Source organism: Castanea sativa, chromosome 1 (assembly GCF_040712315.1).
Source record: "Castanea sativa cultivar Marrone di Chiusa Pesio chromosome 1, ASM4071231v1".
In the NCBI taxonomy this organism is placed as follows: domain Eukaryota; kingdom Viridiplantae; phylum Streptophyta; class Magnoliopsida; order Fagales; family Fagaceae; genus Castanea; species Castanea sativa.
Window position 1 is genome coordinate 63,456,295 of NC_134013.1, and position 16,352 is coordinate 63,472,646.

General features: G+C 34.0%; 2 protein-coding genes across 3 annotated transcripts; one reads left to right on the forward strand and one right to left on the reverse strand.

The window, feature by feature from the left end:
* The first annotated feature begins 5,615 nt into the window (after positions 1-5,615).
* LOC142630709 (large ribosomal subunit protein uL22y-like) lies at positions 5,616-10,184 on the forward strand. Its single transcript, XM_075804740.1, has 7 exons — positions 5,616-5,764; positions 5,857-5,893; positions 6,132-6,172; positions 8,467-8,697; positions 8,780-8,882; positions 8,978-9,045; positions 9,844-10,184. The coding sequence occupies exons 1-7, from the start codon at positions 5,762-5,764 to the stop codon at positions 9,910-9,912; spliced, it is 552 nt and encodes a 183-aa protein (XP_075660855.1). The 5' UTR covers positions 5,616-5,761; the 3' UTR covers positions 9,913-10,184.
* Positions 10,185-12,063: 1,879 nt separating this feature from the next.
* On the reverse strand, positions 12,064-14,875 carry LOC142630695 (F-box/kelch-repeat protein At3g27150). Of its 2 annotated transcripts, none has more exons than XM_075804730.1 (2): positions 14,419-14,875; positions 12,064-13,609 (listed from the first exon to the last, which is right to left on the reverse strand). In XM_075804730.1, exon 2 carries the CDS (start codon positions 13,575-13,577, stop codon positions 12,300-12,302), a length of 1,278 nt encoding a protein of 425 aa, XP_075660845.1. In that variant the 5' UTR covers positions 13,578-13,609; positions 14,419-14,875; the 3' UTR covers positions 12,064-12,299. The 2 variants fall into 2 exon arrangements, with proteins under 2 accessions (XP_075660845.1, XP_075660838.1); XM_075804723.1 differs by lacking the exon at positions 14,419-14,875 and adding an exon at positions 13,883-13,999.
* Positions 14,876-16,352: the final 1,477 nt, after the last annotated feature.

Genomic DNA, 16,352 nt, shown 5'->3' on the forward strand with positions numbered 1-16,352 from the left:
TTGAACTATGTTGCTGATTTCTACAAAGATCTGAGGAAACAATGCAAACCACTCTTTAATCGGTTGCAAAGTAATCCTCCTCCTTGGACTGACATTCACACTTCTCTTGTTAAACAAATCAAATCTCGTGTCAAAACTTTACCTTGTCTTGGTATCCCTACTGTTAATGCTTTCAAGATTGTTGAAACTGATGCCTCTGACATTGGTTATGGAGGCATTCTAAAACAGAAAGTTTTGCCGGACTCATCCGAAAAAATTGTTCGCTTCTACTCCGGAGTCTGGAATGCTGCACAATTAAATTACAGTACTATCAAGAAAGAGATTTTAGTTATAGTACTATGTATTTCAAAATTTCAAAGTGATCTATTAAACCAAAAGTTTTTATTAAGAATTGATTGCAAAAGCGCCAAATATGTTATTATAAAAGATGTTGAAAATGTTGCTTCAAAACATATTTTTGCCAGATGGCAAGCTATTTTGAGTGTTTTTTATTTCAATATTGAATATATTAAAGGTTCCCAAAACTCTATTCCTGATTTTCTTACCTGTGAATTTCTGCAGTACCACAATGGCAAATAGGAGATCCAAGGAGAAAAATCTTGCTGAAACACCCAACCAAATTGTGAAAAGAGAGCCTGTTTCCACTAGTGAAATTGTTAACCGTTTTACTCCTTTAGGAACAATTCCTAAACCTAATTACTCCTCTATTTTGGCCTCTGCCTATGATCCCTATGCTTTGACCCCTGTTAACCAACTAGTTCAAACTATTTACCCAAGAAAACCCAATGCTTCTCAATATTGTAAAAAACAATATTTCCAAAACCTGTTTTTTATTGAACCAAACCGATCTGCAATCAAGAATCCACTTCAGATTGCAAAAAGCTACTTCCCTCCGTTGTTTCACTGGATTCCAGAACATGGTGATAAAAAGTTAGAATATTATTCTGACATTTTGTGCCAGGAAGGATCCATTGTTATTAGAACTATTTTTGATCTAAATGATAAATCCAAAATTATTTACCACAGTGTTTATTTGAAAAATGTTGCTTCTGAAGCCAATTGAGGTCACTCCCCTGACTCAACAAGAAGACTCCCAAAGCACCCTGTTCCATACTCATATCATGATTATATTACTGCTTGGTTTAGATTTATGCTCCATCAGAATGACACAATGACTCATTCATGGTTTATTAACTTTGACAAAGAATTTGATGAAACTGCTGATTTGCCTCTTTGGTTCAATCGTTGGTGGAATCAATCTGGTCCTGATACTGATATTTTCCCCAAACCACTTTTGGACTGCTTTAAGTCTTTTGACAAAAATCTTAAGACAAATGCTCATAATGCCAAGTTTCCTGCTCTTCTCCATTTTGTTAAACATTTCAGAATCCCCTGGATTTTAAAATGGCAATATGAGAAAGAAGGTGATATTTTTACTAAACATTAGTATGTTAAATGGTGGGATAAGTTTGGTTATGTTCCACAAATCATGGATAATGTTTACAAAAGATTGTCTCCTAAGCCTCTGGCTCATGTTCATTCTACACCATCTACTTCATCTTCCAAAATCCATAACGAAACTTCTTCATATGATGATCTGAGTAAGGAAGCTTTGCATGCTCTTCTTGAGAAAAAGATCAAAGAAGAAAAAGAGGCCGCTAACAGAAATTCTGATGAAGAAGGTTCTGTCGCAGAAAGTCCTTACTACCCATATCCCCAACCTTACCCAAAAGATTGGTTTGGACATGATGAAGAATATGATGAAGAAGACCTCACTGTAGGAGAAAGTGAGTATCCTGATTTTAGAAAATGGACTATTCCTAAAGTCTCTTCTAAGTCTGTTTACCAGCTTAGTTGGGCTGAAAGTCATGAAATTGATGAGTATTTAAAAAAGAATTTTGAAAACCGTGATTTAAAGCTAAAACGAGTTGCAAGCAACAACTCCCAAGTTAGCACTGTTTTTTATTCAACTAAAACTGAATCTCCCTCTATTAGCAGAAATGCTAATGAAGAAGAAGATGATGCAAAATTTGATGCTCCTTCTGGATCTGATTTTCCACCTATTGAAACCCCTGTTCACCAAAATCAATTAAGAGTAATCAATCTTATGGATCAAGATTTTGAAATTAAAGATTTTGAAATTGATATGGTTGCCCTTATATAATGAGTTTATTTCTACCACAAATAGAAGTAAAAGAAAATACTACCAAAGTACTTTTGCTCAGTCTGAGAAAGATAGAGTCAAAATGAAATGGAAAGAAAAAATGAATCAATTAAAACAACATATTTTGTTTTTTGATTATCTTGAAAATTATTATGTTTCAAAAAATGATCTTCATACTAATCATTTGAACGTAATAAGAAAATCTGCTTTTAAAAATGAAGACAAAACCGTTGTTCGGTCTAGTCATCCACCTCTTGAAACTGTTTTGATCACTTGCCAAAATGATAAGGAAAATACTAAGGTCAAGGCCTCCCCTTTCAAAATTGCTGACGATAAAACCTCTATTTCTGACATTATTGAACAAAATAATTTTGCTAATGAATCTTTGTATATTATTGGTCAACAGCTTGACCGTATTGAAGAAAAAATTATTGAAAAAACTACTGCTCCAAAACTTGAAAAACCTTTGATTGATTTGCCTAGTTAAAAAGAAAAAAATGAATTTCAAAACTTCTCAGACTAAGACTCTGGAAAAGGTTGAAAAAATGCTTGCTGATTTAAATGCCAAAACTAATTTGAAAGCTAAACCTGAAGAGACTTCTATTTCCAAAAATGCTGCTTGTGCTATTTCAAGAAATGAGAAAGAAATTGTTTCTAAAGAAGACACAAATTCTGACTCATTATCTTCTGTTTTTTACAAAAATGTTTTTGATGATGGTTTAAGTTTACCTGAAATTAAAAGATTTTTTGGAAAATCCAATCCCATGTCTTTTACTAAAAACTGGTATTCAAAACCTACTCCTCCTGATATGCAGTTTGAAGAAAGATCTTTTCAAACTCAATTTTATGTTTCTGCTAAAAAGCTTAATGAATGGAATATTGATGGTTTGTCTGAACAAGAAATTATTAACAAAATAGCTCATATGTCTATGGTTGCTATAGCATATATATATATATATATATATATATATATATATATATATATATATATATATATAACAAACTTTTTCTATCTTTAAAACTCATGAAAAATGTTGTTTGTTTTCCAGAAAAAATATTAATGATTTTATGACTAAAAAACTTAAATATTTGCATATTGGTCTTGTTCAAGTTGCTATTAAACCATTGACTAGAAAATGAATTAATGCTTATGTTCTCTTGTGTTTAAGAGATGCTAGATTTAAGAAATTTAATGATAGCATTCTTGGTATGATTACTGCTTCTTTATATGATGATCCTATTTATTTTGATTGTTATCCTGATCTTGCTCTTGCTTTGGATGATCCTAATATTGTTAAAGCCTTAACTTTGAACATATTGACATCTGGTTATGACATGGATGAAGGCAGTAAGCCTTTTGCTCTTATTTATCGAATTTATTATCGATTGCTTGATTCCCGCAAATGGTACTGCTTTTGCTAAAGGAGATTCCGCATCTCTTTCGGCATAAAACGCCAAAAGGGGCAATGATTAAAGTGTTTCTGCAAATTGAAGAGATTCTGCCGGTTCTGATGAGGAAAAGAAAATTTACTGTTCACAGTACTTTTTACTACTGTTCACAGTTACTATTCACTACGTTTTTGCCTATTTAAAGGGGGATGTCCCTTAAGTTTAAACCAGAATTCTTTAGAGCCGCTTTAGGAATACTCTTCCTTTAGATATTCTCTTCAGAATTTCTCACTACTACACTATTTCCCTATTGCCTTACGAATCTTGTAACTAGAACTAGTTTCAAGCTTTGTACTGTTAACCTGTTGTACTGTTGAGATCCTACTACTGTAAGTATTATTATCTATTTTCAATAATAACTACTTTCAGCTTTGTGTTTCATATTACTTTGATTATATTATAACTGCTTGGCTGGTTCTACCGCCTCACTACTTTGATTATATTATAACTGTTTTGATTATGTTATATTGCTTGGATGGTTCTACCGCCTCATTATTTTAAATTACTTTATTTATATACTGCTTATTGTGTTTATTATACTGCTTGGCCGGTTTTACTGCCTTATTACTTTCTTTCATTCATATTATTATACTGTACTTCCGCCTTCAGTGCGTGTTCCGCCCCCTTCTTGGTATATATATATATATGACCGTTCAGTTGGTTATCCAAAAAGCTCCCCTAACCAGCTGCACTCCCATAGCCCAAGTACATATCCTAAAGCTGTTTAGCTCAACTCCTGAAGAAAACCCCTCCAGAATGAGAATTTGTTGTTTGTGCAAAAGTCCTAGGGTTCTAAGGAGGTCAACTTATGGATTACTTGCTTCATATCTTTCTTTGAGAATTTGTTAAGTGGATTTTTTCTTCCTTCTTCTTGAATAGTCTTCCTCAAGAGTTTCTTCTTTTCTGCATTCAGCACAATCACAAATATCCCACCATATGTGGCCAAAGGGTGATTTGCTTTCATAGCAAGACTTTCCATCTTCACGAAATGCATTAATCTTAAGGTCATATTCCCAGCCATAACATATCCAGCTCCTCAGTTACTCAGATGGTCAAATTGGTATCATCCATCCTATAGTTTCCATCTCCTTTGATTAAGAGAGGTTTTTTGCTTTTTGGTTCTAGGATAAAGAACATAATAAACAAATTTTCTAGAGGGTTCTCTATGCTCATTTGAAAGAAAAGATCTGGAAAAGCATTTTGATAGGATGTCAAGATGATTCTATTCTTTCAATGGCATGGATGATGTCAATTCCAAGCATACCTTGCTTAACTCCCTCCCGAAACCATTGGGAGATGAAACTCTTCGTATGATGAACCTCCAAAAGATAACATTGCAATAAGCCTCATTGGGAGAAATTTATCAACCTTTTGTGCTCCTAGTAATTAATGCTGAATGCCTCATTGAACCCACAGCCTCCCCGTGGGCGTGTGGCAATTAAGAATCCATCCATAAGAAAGGTACAAGATAGCATTTAAGATTTTACCCGTAGAATTCAGGTTGCCTGGACATATTCTTTTACAGTAGAAGGATGAGAAACAACTCTTTTTGAAGAAATTGTTGGAAAAATGAACACTTATTGTCCCTACATAAAAGGTTCTAGTTTAAATGGAACTGGATATGTAACCATTATATCAACCTCCAGATCCAACCATTGGTTCTTCTTATTGGAGAATTGATGTGGCACCCACACAATAGAAGGCCAAAATTGGGAAATGTATTTAATTTCCAACAACTTAAATTTTATATTATAATCAAAATTTCATGTGGTGGATAATCTGTAACTCAATTGACACGTTTCAATATTTCAATGAAGACGTTTAAAGTTAAATTATCAAATTACCAAAAAAAAAGAAGAAGAGTGTTCTTTAACAACTAGTGCCAAAAATTTGGAGCCATGATTAGAACCATAAACATAGACAAATTGGGCCCATCTCAACGAAGACAGTCCAAGCCAAATGTCCAGTACATTGGGCTATCTTCCTGTAACCCAAAAAGCCCAAGCCACGTTTTTCAGCATCGGCTTCGGCTCAAGGCCTAAACCCAGCTAGGGTTTCACTCCATCGATCGCGTTAAACACAACGCTCTCTTTGCCCCAGAAAGCTCAGTGATCAGTGACCATCCCAATCTACCTTGAACCAACAACAATGGTAGCTAAATCTCTTCCTTGTTGCTCATATATAATATGTGTTTATGCTTTTCTATGTTTGGTTTGTTTTACTATGGTTTCTAAATTTTGTAGGTGAAGTATTCAAAGGAGCCTGATAATCCCACTAAGTGTGAGTCTTTTCAATTTCATAATAGCCCATTACGAAATCTATTACTATTTCTATTGCTATTCGTTAAGAACTAGGATTTCATGTGTTAGTTACTGTCAGTTTTGTTCAGATTGTGGAGTTGTGAGTATTTGGGTAATTGAGATTTTTTTTTGGGTATGTAGAATTTTAGAGTTTCACACAAACACGCACTTGGGAAATTCATGGGGTGTAATATTTGAGTGTCTTTCTGTCTGTGCAGCCTGCAAGGCCAGGGGCTCGGATCTGAGAGTTCATTTCAAGGTATCATTGTGTTATTTAAATTGTACATTATGTGGTTTAAATGAAAATTTTTGTGAATTTTGCATGGTTGATGCCAATTTGTGTTTCGACAGTGGAATGTCCTAAATGGGTGTTTAATTTTGTTTCATATGGATTGCAAAACTTGATGGATGATGGAGGGGCTTATTTCTTATGTGAACAACTGCGCTAGGAGTTGTTAAAAATCATTGCATTATTATTTGCTGAACTGCTGAAGTTGTTGCTTGTAACAGAAAGTTCAGTAAATGCTTGCACATTCATGGATTCTTCTGGTGGGAGTAAAGGAGTTTGATCAAACGCAAACTAGAAACTTGAAATTTTTTTCGCTTCCCCCTTTTTTTTAACCATGCTTTATTCACATTGTCCTCTTAAACTATGAAACTCAGCAATGTTCCCCTTTAACTATGCTTTAAATTTCTATTGGACACATTTTTCAAAAATTTGACTTGTCTATTAAGTTTGAAAAAATTTCTTACAGAAGCAGGGGCAGAGGAGGGGGGTGGGGGGGACATTGCTCAATTTTGAATATTGGATTTCATAATTTTAATGGGAAGTAGCTTTTTGGTTGGTTTCCAATAAGATCTGAAGTCTTAATAAAATTCCTAGTGAGTGGAGGAGAAACGCTCTAATGCCTATATATAAGAACAAGGGAGATATTGACAATTGTAGAAATTATCATGGAATTAAGCTTTTGATTCATACTATGAAACTTTGGGAGAGAGTGATTGAACATAGGTTAAGACACTAAACAGCAATATTGGAGAATCAATTTGCTTTTATGCAAGGGAAATCTTATGGTAGCTATTTTCTTACTTTGACATTTGATGGAAAAAGATAGAGACGCTTGTAAAACTCTTTGTATTTTTTTTGTTGACCTAAAGGTGTATGATAGGGTAGTACTTTCAGTGGTTATGTGGTGGATCTTAGAAGGGTATCTCAATTGGTTAACCTCATGGGAACCCTCCATGAGGTCTCCAGTTCGAGTCATGGGATTACTAGATATAAGGTTTTAGCGAGTGAGGGTATATGATGTTTACTCGATAGTCGATAGGGGTGGGTACAAGAAGTTATCCCGCCTTAAAGAGGTTCCTCGTTATTGAAAAATTAAATGAATAAATAAAGGTGTTCATTTAAAGTATATTAATTTGCGTAAAGATATGTATGATAGAATTTTAACTAGTGTGAGAACAAGTGGGGAGAGTACAAGAAGTTATCCTGCCTTGAAGAGGTTCCTTGCTATAAAAAATTAAAAAATAAATAAAGGAGTTCATCTAAAGTATATTAAATTGAGTAAAGATATGTATGATGGAATTGTAAATAGTGGGATAACAAGTGGAGGAGTCACAGGTGAATTTCCTATAGTATAGGTTTGGATCAAGGATTAACATTAAGTCCATATCTCTTGAAGTTAATATCAAGTTAGAAATTTGGAGGGATTCTTTAGAATGTAAAGGCTTTCAATTAAGTTGGACTAAAACATAGTATATGGAATGTAAGTTTAGTAAAAGTAGAAACAAAGGTACCTATCAATCAAAAAAAAAAAAAGTAGAAACAAAGGTGAAGGGATTGTAAATGTTGAAGACTTGATGGTCTCGAGATTCCAGAAAATGAGTTATTTTGATATCTTGGATCGGTAGTTCTTCTGGTGAAGAGATTGAGATGGATGTGAACCATAAGAGCAGCTGGATGAACTGGAGAAGCTCATGAGGAGTAATTCTTAATCATGGAATACTTATAAGTAAAATTTGTATACAATTGCTATTAAACCAACTATGCTGTATGGTACTGACTGTTAGGCTAAGGCTATTGAATATACAAGGAAAGAAATGATCCAAAATAAAGAAATTTGCTTAAAGATAAGAGTGACCCTAGTGTTGAATATATGAATGAGAATTACTTGAAATGGTATGATAATGTGTAGAGAAGAGTGATTTTGGATATGATGGAAAAGAATACATATGGCTAGCCCTAATTAACCTATCGAGAGGATCCATAGCTGGCCCCAAAGTTTTTGGAGTAAGGCTTGATTATTGCTGTTGAATATAGTATATGGTTGGTGCAACTTTGGATTGTATTTATTTTGATGTCTTATTCTTCGTGCAAGTGAGTTTGCCCTTGATTAGGTTGTGTAAAATCACTTGTGCAATTGTAATGGCTAGGCTGAATATTTTTCAATATTGATCAAATGTATTTATTGCTATCAAGTGGTACTGTTATATTGTCTCTTTTATCTGCTTTACTTTGTTTCATGCTGTAACTGGGCTATTGATTTCCAGAACACAAGAGAGACGGCCCATGCTATTAGAAAGTTGCCTTTAGCAAAGGCTAAAAGGTATCTGGAAGATGTTCTGGTCCACAAACAAGCCATTCCCTTTCGACGCTTTTGTCGTGGTGTTGGTCGAACTGCTCAGGCAAAGAACCGTCATTCAAATGGTCAAGGACGCTGGCCTTTGAAATCGGCTAAATTTATTCTTGACTTACTTAAGAATGCTGAGAGCAATGCAGAAGTATGTTTCACTATAGTTGATATTCTATTCTTGGTTTGATCTTTTTTAAACCATCTGAAAACTGTGTCAACCTCTTATGTAGGTGAAAGGTCTGGATGTGGATTCTCTGCACATATCTCACATCCAGGTGAACCAAGCCCAGAAACAGAGGCGCCGGACCTACCGTGCTCATGGGAGAATCAATCGTGAGTTTTTCCCCCTCTTTGCTTTTTTTTTTTGGGTGTGGGTGGGATGGGCTTGTGGATTTGTTCTAAATATTATTCTTTTATTCCTTATGCAGCCTATATGTCATCTCCCTGCCATATTGAGTTGACCTTGTCTGAGAAGGAAGAGCCAGTCAAGAAGGAGGTAATTGAGAGTTTCATGTGCCAATTATTGAAAGTTAGAATATATATATATATATATTTGATAAGTAAATAGGGGGGTAGGGGGCTGGTTTAATTGCGATTTTAATTCAAGATGGATGCCAGCTGACCCATCTGTCCAACTTATGCATGGTATAGTTGTGACATTATGCAAGTGGTTTTAATTATCCATTTCCCAGGCAAAGAAGATAAAATGTATGTCATAATCAGTATAGTTTATTAATAGAATGTTTAACTGCCCCTCTGAAAGTTCATTGAATCCATGCTATTTCATATAATCAAACCCAGAAATTGGTAGTGCATTAAATCAAACGACCAAAATTATCAAATAAATGGTATTTTGAGGTTATTTGTGATAATCTTGTAATGGCAATTTCAGAGTTAAAACTAGTTTGATCAAAATGCATTGGATTCTTGGAAATGTTATATACACATTTCATACTTGATATGTACACTGAAAGGAATTTGAAAAATAAAACCACATGTTTAATTCCCCTCTATGGCTCTGTTCCCATCCTTTTAGTAAGCTACTTGCTATAGTGGATGGAGCTGATGAAACAAAATTTGAGGTCAAATATGTCTGCGAGTTCTCTAAAATTACTTTCATGGATTGATTTTATTTAGATAAAAAATAATTGTACCGCATTCAAACAAAGAATATAATTTTTATTGTCACTTTTTCCTTGGATCTGAAACTTCTGTAATTAAATAGACTGGTGGACATTATTACTCTTATCATCGTTTGAATTTGAATTTTCCACATTGATTTTGTTGGATGCAGCCTGAAACACAGTTGGCTCCTAGGAAAAACAGGAAGTCTCAAGCTTTACACAGCGGTCCTTCTTCTTGAATGTGGTGGCTACAGGGAATTCTAGTTATTCATTTCTGTACTGTCCACTCCTTTTAAGTAGAATCTATCCTTCTAAGATAATATATCATTTAAAATTGAGAACCGTCTCTGATTTACTGTCTTTTTCATCAAATTTTCTTTTTTGAGTACTTGTATGGAACTTGAGTCATGGATTTTTGTTTATTTTAGTTTTGATGTGGATGTTGGAGTAACATTAACATTGATGATCCCTTAAAATTTTCATTGGAATGAGTAACATTATAATTATGATATCATTTGTCTACTTTAATGAAAAATCTGTCCCCCACTTTTGATATGTTGATGTTGTCAAGTAGTGGTTCCTTGTAGTAAATAAATAAAAATCGATTATGGTGGAGTTGTCGACTGCACTGTCTTGTTCCTCGCAACTCTTTTAATTTTTAATTTTTAATTTTGTTTTTAATTTTGATAGGTGACCCCTATTTCACATCAGAATGACCCCTCTTTCAGCTTCAGAAGGCAAGATCTCCTTTTTAAAATACTCAACCCACTTCACTTCATGCCTGCCTGCATCTGATTTGTTTGTTTGCTTTTAGCACTTTAGTGCCTCTACTACTATGATGGTGGCTTTGGCTCAATGTCTAGTGTTGTATTCTCTCAGTTTGTGCTTCTTACATAGTGACTTTACTGGGTGGATGCCACTATTTAAATTTTGGTACATCATGGCCTTGGTCCTCTATCCTTTGTTAAATTCACGTGGCGCTTCTTATTCCAAAATCACACTACCACTCCAACCTAGTGAGAGTTTGGTACCTTTGCAGAAGGGTACATTACATAGGTTACACTATCGTTTTGCTTCTTGGTTCGTGATGCTGGTGAACTTTGGTTTCTACTAAAGGCAATTTTGTCATGGTTTAATTACAAATTTGATCCTCAACGTTTACCCTGTGTTTCAAAATGATCCTTAATCTTTCAAATGTTTCAGTTTATTTCTAAACCTTTTAAATTTGCCAAAAATATCGTTGTCATCGATAGGTAGATGAAAAACTATAACGTGGTAAACAAAAATACTAACCAAATTCGGGGATTTCACATATGAAATCCTCGTGTCTTTATTATTATTATTATTAGTATTAATGGGCTCAATGTTAACATGAGTGTTTGATTTTAGTGTTTCTGTTTTCATGTCATACTTTTCCATCCATTATTTAACAAGAAGAAACTTTTTGACATACATTTAAAAAATCAAAGACTAAATTGAAACAATGTATTAAAGATCTTTAATGCTAAATCTTGAATTTCGATCTTACTTTGATGCAGCTTTAAGCATATTTGAACTTTAGGGAGTAGATAAAGTTCTTTTAAAAGTTTACCAAAGGGGTATAAAAATCTCTAAAAGCTCTTTTGGCCCTTAAGAGAGCTTTCAGGATATCCTTAACGCAGAGTTACACTTGCTTTATAAGCTTTTCTTGATTTGGATAAAAGGTAAACATTAAACTCTAAAGCCTTGTAAAACATTTTATAAATGGTCATTAGAAGAAGTTGCCAGTGGCAATTTCGAAAAACTAGGTGAGAATTAGGCTCTCTCAAATTGCTAATAGAAATGGCAAACCAAGTGAGAAGCCTATTGTTTTGTTTGTATTACATTATTAGGTCTTTCTATGGTACCACCAATGGTTTGGGGCTCTTTCATGTGACAGTGAATTATTAACGAATGCTACAAAGTTATTATCATATGTGACTTTGTTAATATCCGTTCAAAATGACAAAAAAATGAAGATTTAAAAGAAAAGAAACATGAGTGATCGTGTGATGCAATGAAATTTGCTATCAGATTTGACATAAACACTATTTTATTTGATAGGTTTATAATATAACATGAAAATTAAAATAGATTTAAAAAAATGTGGATACTTAATGTGATATGAGTTAACAAAATTTGTAACAAAGTTATCATCATGGTGTCATAGATAACCTTATTACCAGTAAAAGTACCATACCCATGAAAAAAGAGTGGATATTGTAAAATTTCCCTATTCTTTTTTTTTTTTTTTGAAAGTAAATTTCCCTATTCTTATCATAAAGCAGACAACTTTGTTTGATTAATGAGACATACACAAACTATAGGTAACCTGTTTAGAGAGCCTCGCTTCCAAGATAAAACATTCACACTGGAGCTGGAAAAAGACAGATAAAATCAGTGGCATTCGTTAAAGTTACCTTGTGTCATCATCACAAAGGTTTTTTAGGACAAGAAACACACCCATGCAATAGTAATACAATAGAATATTAGAGCAAATACAATGAAACTCGTACTAGTGACAACTGACAACTCCCTAAATTCCAAGTGTAGCTTTTATTCAGATGGTCAGATCCAACAATTTAAGCCACTGCTTAAGATTTCAACTTCAGGCTACCATGACAGAGCAATTTAAAATGAAGGGGCTGAGCTGGTTTGTGCAACCCTCAATAGCCCTCCAATGCAATTTATCAGCTTGTGGTTCTGGGCTGCATGTGTATATAGTCATGCCATGGACTGAATTAGTGGATGTACCTATGACAAGTAGCTCATCACCTAGAGACTTGAATGCTACTCCCCATCCTCTAGCAACATCAGCTCTTACTGGGACTGGTCCCAAGTTCTTCCATGAATTGCTGCCCTTTATGTACACCTTGAGCTCATTTGAAGAAGCTTCAAGTGAGTAGAGCTCATTGTTGACAACAGCAACAAGAGGTGGAGATTGGGAACTTTGGACTGGTGAATCTTTTAACATGTTTGGGATCAAGTCCCAGTTGTTTCTCTGCTCTTCAAATGCTTCTGCACAAGTTAGACCTTTCCCTTCCTCATCTGTCCCTCCAATCACATAGAACTTATTATCCATGTAACAACCTGAGCAAAGTTTCCTCTTCTTGTGCATACCTGGAAGGGATTCCCATGATTTGGTCTCTGGATTATATTTCTCAGCTGAGCTCAAAGCTTTCCAATTAGACTCCATTCCAATGCCACCAGCAACAAAAGCACAAGTACCACATGTGGCAGATGCAAACAAACACCTTGGATTCTTCATATTGGGACCCTTGAACCATTTGTTTGATGCCAATTCATACCTCCAAATAACAACACCATCATATTCTTTGCCTGAAACAATGAGATGAGTCCCAGCACAAACTGACTCCTTATCCCCAGATGAAAAACAAATATCTGATGGTAAGATTGGAAGCTTTCTACAAGACCCGAATTGCCTGTCACATGCCCTCCAACTAGTCTCCCCACAAGCCAACATGAAAACAGAAGGTTCTTTAAACCCAATTTCCTTCCTAATCTTATATACCTCACCACTCTTCACAAGAGTTAAAAACATCTTGTTCACAATAGAGAACTTCCCGTATTCTGATCTAGGAACCCTGGCCAAGATAAGAGCCTCTAATTCCTCACTCAGTGAAGCAACAACGGAATAATCTGCATCCTGAGGTTCACCACCTGAGGAACCACCAACCCTCGAAGAAGTTGATCCATCCCATGGACCAACTCTAATCTTTCTTGGTGGGGGACTATGAGAATATATGCAACTGCTACTATCCAAGTCCATGGCAAGAAGACCTCCTTTCACACTACCATGCTTGCTATCATCTGTACACAAATTCTCCCTTTCTTCTTCACCCTCTATTTCTTTACCTTGGGACATGAGTCACAACTCTTTTAAACCGAAAAAATTCTCTGTAATTAAAATAAAATAAAAGATCCAATGAAATGATAATCGGCAATCCAATTAACAATATGCATAAATCATCATGACACTTGGATAAAAATAGCTGGATGATAGATTGAGAACTTCAACCAATCTTATGTCATGGACCAATCAATAATTTGTGCACCTTTCAGATATAAGCATATAGAAAAAAAAAAAAAAATTTCTATCATGGATTTAAATCATGAAATATACAAATAAAAAAGCACAAGCCCCCCGGGAGAAATTGTATGGATACTCACAGAGATATTTAGGCCAACCGACCAATTTATGTCATGAACTTGTCAAGGTTTATAGAAGTGAGTAAATTTAGATATCAACCTTAAAGAAGAAAAATAGAACACTCAACTGAGAAATTCATATTAAAGAAACATACTCTTAATGGGTTTAATCATAATTAATAGGATGACTAAAAACAAAAAAAAAATCCAAAAAGAAAAGAAAAGAAACAACTAATTACTCAGATGAGAAACACCTGTAAAATCGATCTTGTCAAGATCCAAAAGATAAACTAATGAACACGCACACCTTTGAAACTTCAAAAGGAAACCGAAAAAACAAAAAGGAAGGTCAAAGATAGACAGCAGACTGAGACAAAAGATAAATTTTTGACATGGGTTTACCAAAAAAGATTCACGAGGTAAGCATACACACATACATGAAACACCGAATACAGGCAGGCAAAAAGAAGAGCCACCAGAAATGATCAGTATATAAACACCCGTGTACACACACGCACACGTATAGTAGACGTAGAGAGAGAAAGAGAGGTGCATACCAGGGAAGTCTAAGTCAAGTTAAGCGGTACAAGGGAGAGAGGACACAGTTATAAAATGAGCAATGAAACCAAAGAAGAGGAACTGGACGGTGCCAAGTTTCTAGGACTTACACTTGAAAACAAGGGTAGTAGTAGTACAGCAATAAATGTTAGGAGAACTTGGGGCGAGAGAAGGAGAATGAGACATAGAAATAGTGAAAGATAGGCCATTAAGGCACAGAAAGATTTTGGGTAGGAGTGAACAACAACAACAATATAAAGGATATAGAAACAAAGAAAGAAAGAAAGAGCTTGTGTTCAAGTTGAAGAGCCATCCCAGTAAAATGGGTGTTATTTATGCTTTATTTAGTGTGCATCTTGTCTATATGGGATTGTAATACGCCGAGAAAATCAAAATTTTTATTTTCCACTATCAGCACCATCCACAACAACGTTGTATTATTAGGTTTTTTTTTTTGATGTCAGGAAAGGTAAGCCTTTTTAAGAGAGGGAACGAGTTACTTGCGTGGTTGGTTCTTGCTTCTTTCCTCTCTCCGTTTTTTTTTTTTTTTTTTTGGGTGTGTGTGTGAGAGTACTGAGTACAATTGCGTATCGGTAGATATTTATGATGTGGAATAAGAGGTTATATATATATATTCTTATAAAATTTACTTGACAATTGATCAGTCTTTGAATTTTTTAGCACTAAAAAAACCATTTTTTAGCTTTTCTTTACTAGTGTCCTTAAGATATATGTTAATGTATATTTAATATTAGGAAAAATTATACTTTTTCACCTTTTTTTTTTTTTGAAAAGGAATTATACTTTTTCACTATAAACAATTATCCTAGTTATACATACCGTCCCAAATTATCAAAACGCACTATCATCCTCCTAATTTAAATTTAAAAAAAAAGTTGTTTTCAAAAAAAAAAAAAAAAAGTTACACTAAAACCAATATATACTGTTTGTTTTGTTGTTAAGTTCGATGAAATTTAGCACTAAAATATCTATTTATCCCTTAGTTATCTGTTTTAGAAAGAGGAATAAATTAGTCTTTTAATATTAAATTTTATCAAACTTAACACTAAAATAGACGGTATAGAGACATTAAAATAAAGTTATAACTTTTGAGGGTCAATTGTATGTTTCAATAGTCTAGAGAGTTAAGTGTAATCAGAGTAAAACAATTAGCGTGAAAAGTATAATTTGCTCTTAATACTATATTAATATACTTTTTGATTTTCCATTAAATATTATCAAACTATGTATAAATATTATAAAAAAAAAATGCACAACTACACTTTTGCTTGCAACAATAAACTATTGATAAGTATATATTTTTTTAATAAAAAAAAGTGTATTATTGCTCGTAATTAAACTTTTATTAATTCCTAATACGTGTCGTTGGAACATTGTTAACATGACTCTTCTTTATAGCCGCTTGGAAATGTGGAATATATATATTGTTAAATTGGAAGTGTGGAATATTTAACCACACTTTCATTGATGTAGTTTATTTTTAGCAAATTTAATTGCAAGGGTCACCTTCGAATAAAGCCATGGTTCTCGAGTATGTACCCATTTGCCACTTCCCGTAACTTCAGAAGGCAAATATCTCGACTTCAATTGGAGGACATTAGCAAATCATCGGTGTTTAAAATCGATCACGATCTAAAAGCTCCGACTTCCTTATATATATATATATGTCAAAGCTTGACAATCAATTTTGCTATTTTCTCATTGTGCCACATTATCTACCTATTTTCTACAATTTTTATTTTATTTTTAATTCTTTATTTTTTTTTATTGATTTCTCAATTTATTGTTTCACATTCTCCAACATTTTTAACTCTTTTTACATTTTCATCTCCTCACAATTCTCTACCTTAACAACATTTTTTCTCTATTCGTTTATCTTCCTTTATTTTGCCTCTTTTTATTCAAATTCTTT